The sequence below is a fragment of the Sprattus sprattus genome, assembly GCF_963457725.1.
Source record: "Sprattus sprattus genome assembly, chromosome: 20".
Taxonomy (NCBI): domain Eukaryota; kingdom Metazoa; phylum Chordata; class Actinopteri; order Clupeiformes; family Clupeidae; genus Sprattus; species Sprattus sprattus.
In genome coordinates, this window is record NC_137918.1 from 3,473,343 (window position 1) to 3,482,500 (window position 9,158).

Genomic DNA, 9,158 nt, shown 5'->3' on the forward strand with positions numbered 1-9,158 from the left:
TACCAGTTCACAGTGATGGGATCCATCTCCATCTCCATGTATTCAGAATTAGACTCAGGGACAAAGCCTGGGATTACACAGAGCAGAAAACTGAACTGCGATCAGTGCTGTTGCATTGAGGTTCCAGTGAGCTGATACAGTCTCCATCTTCATGTGCATAATGATGCCCCTTTTTTCAAATGACTGAGGAGGATTATATATGGGGAACGGAACGGACACACACACACAACTCATTCAGGGAACAATGAATGACCTCCTTTTCTCTATGGTTTTCTCTCCCCCTGCACACACACACACACACACAGGGTAGTGAATTTTTGGATTTGCTGTTGTTCACTCTCTGTCTCTGTGTTGTGTTCTTGCTGGTCTGTCATATACCTACACAGGTATGTCTGTACCTACACAGGTGTGCCTATACCTACACAGGTGTGCCTATACCTACACAGGTGTGTGCCACACAACAGTGGGGAACAGGTTTGGACGATACCCAGTTAGGTTGGTGGGGGGGGTTGTGGTGACAGGTGTCAGATGTCTGTCAGGCCAGCAGCACCCAGTGTGTGTGTGTGTCTGTGTGTGTGTATGTGGGTCTCACAACCACACGTGAGTCTTGATGATCTCAGGAGATAGTAAGAAGCAGGTTTGAGTTCAAGGGGGTGGGGTTTAGATATCAGTGTGTTTGTGTGTGTGTGTGTGTTAGGGGGGTGCCCAGTACATGTGCGTGTGTGTGTCTGACAGGCGTGCCTGGACCTCAGGGATGTAGATCTCGATGTGTGTGTGTGTGTGTGTGTGTGTGTGTGTGTGTGTGTCTGTGTGTGTGTGTGTGTGACACACAGCACGAACATGTGTGTGTCTCACAGGCGTGTCTGGGCCTCAGGGATGTAGATCTCGATGCTGTCGGCGCTCTCCGTGGCCGAGTTCTGGCGGAAGGAGGCGGAGCGCTTGGTCTGGAGCAGGCGGCGCCGCGTCTCCTGCCGCTGGCGGTCCCCAAGGTCCAGAGATTTCTCCCGCACCGGCAGGCCTGGGCCCTGGCTCCCCCGCGACACCACAAGCATCCCCCCACCGCCACCGCCGGTACCAACACCAGCGCCGGCTCCACTACCACTGGCGCTGTTTCCTGTAGAACCGGCACCAGCGCCACTACCAGCCACACCATCGCTCACACTGTCCGCACGCAGGCTACCGGTCACACCGCCCAACGGCTTCTTCGGCAGAGGGGGAGGACCCTTCTTATCCTCCTGCAGGGATGGCGGGGTTTGTGATTGGGTGTGATTAAGACAAGGGAGGGTTGTGATTGGTCACGGCCAGAGGAGAGAGGTTAGTGATTGGTGGTTGTGATGATTTGGGTATGAGTGTGATTGGTTAGAACAGAGTGTAAATTCAGACAGTTGATTGGTTGAGGAGGGTGGCACAGAGGAGAGAGAGAGGAGTGACAGAGCAAGAGTGGAACAGTAGAAACGAGTGAAGTTCAAGGAGTGAAATGAATAGTGGTGAGGGCAAAGAGGACCATGTTGATTGAGTCAGACACATTAGGAAGGAGACACAGAGGAAAAACGGAAAAAAGAGGGAAGGTTATTTATTGGTTAGCTGTTGGTTATTGCTGATGGTTTAGTATTCAGTTAGTTAGTTTGACTCCACACTACTTTAGGGTTATAATCACTACAACAGATGGCACACACAAAAATATGAAGATGTGAAAAGAGGTCCTAACTCCTCCACTGGAGCTTTTCTACACTTCTGAATAGAAGAAGCCATCCCAGTCTTCTACACATCAGAATAAAGGAACCCATCCCAGTGGACCTCATAGTAATCTGGCAGCCATATTGTATCATCACAGAACACAGCACTGAAGCATTAGCGTTAGCATTGGCTACCAAAGCCCAGGTTAGGTCTGTTTGCCGTTTCTCCTCTTCCCTGCATTCGTGGCCCCACTCGGCCCCGCGACGTGAGCCACATGCTGCACGGCGGCCATTTTGGTTCTGGGGCAGGGGGCCTGTGGCTGGAGCCGGGACCCTGGTCTTCTCACCTTCTTCTCGGCCGGAAGCCTCCAGCCGGAGTCCTTGAGCCGCTGGAGGTCCTGGAACTTGACCCGCACGTCCTCGATGGCCAGCTGCAGCAGCTCCCAGAAGCTGGCCAGGTCCTGAGAGGTGGGCTGGGGGTACGCCGATGGGTCCTGCAGGGGGGGGGAATGATTGTCACGAAAATGAACGACAAGAAGACTAGCGTCTACTGCAAACACTGTATCCAGTGTACCTTATACTGTTACGTAATACATACTTAAAGTGTTCACTAGAGGTTACAGAGTTAGAATGGCTCTAGATTCTGAATTTTATGATAACATGCAACAATGTGAGCAGAGCTTAGAGGAGATAGTAGGGTCTTAAAGGTTCACCAGAGGTGAAAAGATTCAGGAACCTTGTAAGAAGGTGGGCTGTAGGTTAGTGAGGACATAAAGGGTTCACCAGAGGTGAAAAGATTCAGGAACCTTGTAAGAAGGTGGGCTGTAGGTTAGTGAGGTCATAAAGGGTTCACCAGAGGTGAAAAGTTTCAGGAACCTTGTAAGAAGGTGGGCTGTAGGTTAGTGAGGTCATAAAGGGTTCACCAGAGGTGAAAAGTTTCAGGAACCTTGTAAGAAGGTGGGCTGTAGGTTTTGGACCTGATGATGCATGCTGTTCCATTTTCAGGTTCTGAACCTGGAGTCGACATGTAATTGGAGTGTGTTAGGAAATGCCTGTGTGTTAGAGTGTGTGATTGGAGTGTGTGAGGTGAGTGTGTGAGTCTGTGAGGAGATGCCTTTGTGTTAGAGTGTGTGATTGGAGTGTGTGATTGGAGTGTGTGAGGTGAGTGTGTGAGTCTGTGAGGAGATGTCTTTGTGTTAGAGTGTGTGAGGTGAGTGTGTGAGTCTGTGAGGAGATGCCTTTGTGTTAGAGTGTGTGATTGGAGTGTGTGAGGAGATGCCTTTGTGTTAGAGTGTGCGATTGGAGTGTGTGAGGTCAGTGCGCGAGGACTTTAGACTCACCACACTCTGCTGACACATGCGGAAGAACTGCTGCACCTTCTGTGACATCAGCATCTGGGCACTGCCAATGGCCGACCTGATCAACTCCAGCACTGCAGTCAGGGGGGGGGGGGGGGGGGGGGGAGGGAGAGAGAGATAGAGAGTGAGAGAGAGAGAGGGAGAGAGAGGGAGGAGGGAGAGAGAGAGATAGAGAGGGAGAGGTAGGGGGGAGAGAGGGAGAGAGACAGAGAAAGAGGGACAGATAGAGGGGGGGGAAAAAGAGAGAGAGAGTTACAGGAGACTCAGGAGACAGAGGACAAAGGGTGGTTCCCAGGAATACTACGAGACTAAGAGTCAATAGAAAACTGGTTTGACTGAACAGAGGATTTGAGTCTACTAAAGTCTACAAAAAAGTCTGAGATTCAAAGAGCCATTGGACGGCTCCAGGGAACACTACGGGAACACACACTTCACACACACACTTCAAACAACAGTAGAAAAGCGACTGAAGCGGACATTTGTACACAGTGAGAGAGAGAGAGAGAGAGAGAGAGTCACAGGAGATGGAAGAGATAGAGGAGGCGCAGGAGTAAAAGTAAAATAATACTGTTAGACCAACTAGAGGATTACAGGAAGTCTACAAATAAAAGTGACACAGTAGAGGAGACAATCTGACTGCATGGGGACAGAATGGAACACAAACGTCAGACTGAGAATTAGATTGCAGGAAGTACACACATAAAACTCGGGCGAACAAGGAGAGGTTCAGGAGATGGAGGAGATAATCGGACTGCAGGGGAACAGAAGCACCTCCAGAAAGTGGATGAATAAAAGTCTCTAGTTATGAATTAAAATGTTCTATTTTCTATTTTATATATTCATATAGCGCCAATAACAATTTAAATTGTCTCAAGGTGCATCACAGAGCCCAGAAACTGAACCCCCTAACGCAATAAACTCCCTTTTATCAGGAATAAACCTTGAGCAGAACCCAGATCATGAGGGGGGGCCCAGCTGCTTGGGGTCGGCCGTGTACAGTACCGTAAAGGAAACGTGTGAGGCCCCCCTGCAGAATAACCCTGAGAGGCCCCCCCCCCCCCCAAAAAATGTTGGTTATCGAAAAAAAAAAATTGGTTATCGATATAACCTTACGTATATCATAAGTGTTGTTTGACTCTCTGTTTCTCTTGCCTTTTTCTACTTCCACTTTTATGCTTAAAAGGCATTGTTATGAGTAAAGTTGTGTTTAATGAACTAGATGGTCGTGACCTTCGAATTGGTTAAACTAGCCTATTGTATTGCATCCCATGTAATGTAAAAAAAAAAAAAAATTTTTTTTTTTTTTTTTTTTTTGGTGGGGGCCACGCGAGGCCCCCCAACCCTGCGAGGCCCCCCCGCGGTGCGGGGGCTGCGGGGGTATTCTCTACGGGCCTGGCCGTGTAGACATATCGCCTCTATCAATCTATATACTTCTCTCTCTCTGTTTGCATCTAGTTTCTGCCTGGTTTTGTTTAATAGCTTTCTGTTAGTCTATGCTTTGAAAGTTGCATGTGTTTTGTCATGCTGGGGGCTACAGGAAAGTTATAAAAAAAAAGTAGTTTGGAAGGTTAGGATATAAATAAAATGTCACATTCTTATTAAAACACCCAATATTGCCATGAAGTCTCAGTTTATCCCCCCTCTCTTGCTCTCTTTATTATGCTGTCTCTGCCATTAAAACACTTCACCCAACGTTCCCTTTTGTCTTCTTTACTTCCTCTTCCTCTCTCTCCCTCCATCTCTCTCTCTGTCCTTCCCCTCTTCAGGCACTTTGTTCTCCTCCTCCTCCTCTCTCTTTCAGACACCATTCATCCATCTTACACTTGCCTTTTCTCTCTCTTCGCCCCCCTCTCCCTATCCATTCCTCTCTCTTTCTTTCTTTCTATCCCACTCTCAGATTCAGCTTGGCTTTATTCACATGACTGTCGTGATATTGGCCAAAGGTGAGAACAAATTAATAATATGTTAATAAATAAATGTTTATAACACGGGTAGATTAAATCAACCATTCTGAGAGTGAGTTCCGGGGTGTGCCTTAATCAGCGATATAGTAACTGTACGACCTGTTTTCATCTACCTGAGCGTTCCATATCAGTGCGCACTCAAAAAAAAAACGAACCAAGATGGCGGCGTGTTGTGGGGAATGTAGTGTGGAATGTTTCATGTGAATTAAGCCATCTACACGACTTTTTATATGTCTACATTGACTCGGTTCGTTGTTTCTGTGCTACACGAATGTTGCAGAGTATTGTAAGTCTTAACCCATTGGCGCCGGATGCTGCGTAGCGCAGCATAGGCTTTCCTGCCGGTTGCTGCGTAGCGCAGCATAGGCTTTCCTGCCGGTTGCTGCGTAGCGCAGCATTTTGTACACGTGCTGTTTTCATGACGAATGCAGCGTATAACTCACTCTGGTTGGTTAAAATTACACATGGGATGGGTCTTAAGGCTTTGCTAAAGATCAGATGACCACCAAAATGAACTTTGGTTGGCTGAAAATCACGTCAATCAATCAGATAGCCACGCGATATTCTGTGCTTGTTTTCAGTGATACCATGCTGGCTACCGAGAAGTAGCAGTGAAGAAGTAGCAGTGAACATGGAGTATTTTGATAGCGATGTCAGTGATTTCGACATAGATTTTGAAGGATTTGAGTCTGAGAGGGAGAAGGATAATGACTTTGTGTCAGAGGATCCATTAGATACGGCACAGGAGTGGGATTTTGTGAGCACGGAAGGAGAGGAGGAGGGATTCCAGGTGGACTGGACAACCGGCAATGATCTGGAGGTAATTATTTATGTTTTGTTTTCTTGTGCGATCTTCCGAGTTCTCTTCTCTTAGAAAACGGAATGGGCAGTAATGATAGTGGTGCTATAGCGATTACTAATGGTGATGATGGTTGATAATATATACATGCAATAATGTTAGTTATAGATACAATAATGGCATAATGAATAAATAGCATTTACATTTAGCAGACGTTTTTGTCCAAAGATTTTAGATAAGAAAAATAACGTGGAGAACTGTATAGCATAATACATCATAATGAATAGTAATACAATTATGAATAAATATAAATACTATAAATAACATTGATGGAACTGCAAATATACTATTCTGTTAGTGTAGCTTTATTGTGTATCCAACTTGAATGTGTACTCCCTGTCTGTGCCTCAAAGAGACCTGAACAATTGGCATATGAACACCTATAACCCCTATACCCTATAGACAGTCTAGTAGGCCATTGTCTTAGCACCAGCTGAGAGGGTGGGTCTCATAATAATACAATGATTGAATGCTTTGCCATACGTTTTTACAGATATCTCCATCTCCAGGATAACGTTGACCCCGCCATGGCTTCATGCTCCATGTGAACTGCGAGGCCAGCTCCACCCCAGGATGTCTCCATCCCTCTCCTCTCCTCCCTCCCCATTTCTCTTTCCCCCTCCCTCCCCCTCTTCCCCTCCCTCATAATGTTTGCATACTTGAAAATTGTATTTATTGTATTTTATATCATTGATTTATATTGTTTTTGTGTGTTTGAGAGTTTTTTACAAATGTTATTGTTGTTTGTGTGCTCAGGGAGCAGGTTTTAATAAAACCTGCAGTTCTTACCTTCACAATGCTTCTTATTTCATGTTTCTAAGTGCTACAGAGGCTTAGATATTAAGGTTTTTGTAGACGTTGACAATTCTTACTGTTTTCTCAGAAAACCCTCAGGAAATGAGGTACTTTCTCATAGAATAGCATAGGATTTAACAGGCGTTTTTAGCAGGCGTTTTAGGCAGAAATGGGTTAACTGAAAGTCTCGAATATTATTTGTAGGTGACTGCTAACGCGTAGACCAAAAATCCATTGAAACAGATGGTAGCTAGCTAGCTAGCCTCGCTGCTAATAAGTATAACGTAGCTCTCACACACGAGTTAGTGGCGATATCCAAATCAATATAAACAAATATTAACAAAGTTGAAAGTGTCCCATTGTAGTTTTTGTTATTTTAATGACAACTTTATAAAATGAGCAATGTGAATGAACAAAATGGTGCGAGATCAATGTCGATCTCCTAGCTAATCATGAACAAACTTTTTGTGCTAGGCTAACAGACGTGAAGTTCCCAATGCTATTTGTCTGTTGCATAGCAACAGCCACACGAAGGGGGACTATTTTCTCTTGGCTACTGAAATGCAATACACAATGTTTGGTGACTAGAACTTTTTTGTGCTGAAAGGCAGCTTACTGTTTATAATTTAATTGTACTTAATATTTATAAGGTCGCTGGCAACCGTGTAATAAAAGCAATAAGGTACTCGAGTCAGTACGGTATCGTCAATAATGTACTTGTTCGAGGGTTTCCGCTGCGCGTCAGGCCTAACAACACCCTCGAACAAGTACATTATTAACGATACCGTACTGCCTCTCGAACCTTATTGCTTAAATATACACACATATAGTTTTATGACCTATATGTTTGCATCATATCTTTTCTTCTCTCGGGAAGCCCATTCTCCTCCACCATGCCTCCATCTTCTCTCTCTATCATTCCTCTTCCTGTCTTTCCCTTATCTCTATCCATCCCTCTTTCTCTCTTTCTACCCCCCCCCCCCCCCCATATTCTGGCACCATCTCTCCATCCTCCGCTTGTTTTGCACACTTTCACCCTCTCTGTGTCCCTTCCTCTGTCTATCTATCATCCCTCTCTCTCTCTGTCCCCCTGCTGTCTATCTATCATCCCTCTCTCTCTCTCTGTCCCCCTCCTGTCTATCTATCATCCCTCTCTCTCTCTATCTGTCCCCCTTTGTCTATCTATCATCCCTCTCTCTCACTCGCTCTGTCTCTCTCTCTCTGTCCCCCTCCTGTCTATCTATCATCCCTCTCTCTCTCTCTCTCTCTCTTCTCTATATCCATCCATCTCTCTGTGTCCCCTCCTTTGTCTGTCTATCTTCTGTATCTATCTATCCATCCATCCCTATCTCTCTCCTTTTTGCCGACATCTCTCTATCCATCCACACTCTAGCTCTCTCTGTCCCCCTCCTGTCGATCCATCTCTCTCTCTCTAGCTCTCTCTGTCTCCCTCCTCTCTCTGTCTCTCTCTGTCTCTCCCCTTCCCTCCCCTTACTCACCCTCCTCAGGCAGCTGGTTCTCCTCCGCCTCGGTCTCCATATTCTGGCACCATCCCTCCACCCTCTCCACCTCCGACTGCAGGAGCCTGAGGAAGAACTCCCCGTCCCTCATGCAGGGCGAGGCCCGTCCCGAGTCCGGCAGGCTGCGGGGCCCCCCCTCGTGCCAGCCGGCCCGCTCCAGGGGCAGGGGGGAGTGGGAGCGGGGCAGGGCGCGGGGTTCCGGTCCGCAGGGGTCTGGTCCGTAGCCTGGGTGGTGGTGGTGTTGGTGGTAGTCCTCGAGGTAGGCCCATTGGCCCTGCGTGTGCACGGTGCGGTACTCTGCAAACTGGCCGGCCGACTCGGGCTCGGAGGAGTGCCGCTGGAAGGAGCAGCCGAACTGAAGGCTCTTGTCGTGGGTGGGCACGCCCACAAGCATCCCCGGGAAGCCCTCCAGCTCCAGGTCCGCCTGCACGCCCGCCGTCACGCTGTTGGAGCGCTTGAAGCGCGCACGTCTGAGGGGCGACAGGATGATAAACAGCCAATCAGACAGACAGACAGAGAGACAGAGAGACAGAGAGACAGAGTGATAGACAGACAGACAGGCACACAGACAGACACACAGACAGACACACAGACAGACAAAACAAGCAACAGCAAATGCAACATCCTACTGTCAAGCCTTCTGCCAACCTCTACCAACTTCATACACATTGTCCTTCTAAGATAGAAATAATCATTATAGTTGGTTCACAATGACAGACAGGCCATCCCAGTGACAGACAGGTGTTCATAAAGCTTATCAGCAAGCCCTTATTATGATCATCAGGACTCAGCAATGTTTCTCCATCAACACGATTCTGTGTCTTTGTCACAGAGTGTGAATGGGACTCCAGATAAGTGCATGTCTTTTCCATCTCCTTTTGTGATATAAAAAGCGAGAGAATGACTGTCAGCCATGATTCTCTCTCGTGCTTCTATGGGAGAAAACTACATCACTCCAGCTGAGTTGTTTGTACCTGGCATGGACA

The 9,158-nt window shown here is 47.2% G+C and overlaps 1 protein-coding gene across 1 annotated transcript in view; it reads right to left on the bottom strand.

The window, feature by feature from the left end:
• Positions 1-851: 851 nt before the first annotated feature.
• Positions 852-9,158, bottom strand: part of dlgap3 (discs, large homolog-associated protein 3) — a gene marked incomplete at its 3' end in the record, with an annotated part of 23,855 nt that continues 15,548 nt past the window's right edge. The window contains exons 7-11 of the mRNA XM_080859753.1: positions 8,152-8,642; positions 3,017-3,108; positions 2,024-2,170; positions 1,103-1,235; positions 852-1,018 (exon numbers count right to left, since the gene is read on the bottom strand). Of these exons, the coding sequence (XP_080715879.1) occupies positions 852-1,018; positions 1,103-1,235; positions 2,024-2,170; positions 3,017-3,108; positions 8,152-8,642 (1,030 nt within the window). The remainder of the gene's footprint in view (positions 1,019-1,102; positions 1,236-2,023; positions 2,171-3,016; positions 3,109-8,151; positions 8,643-9,158) is intronic.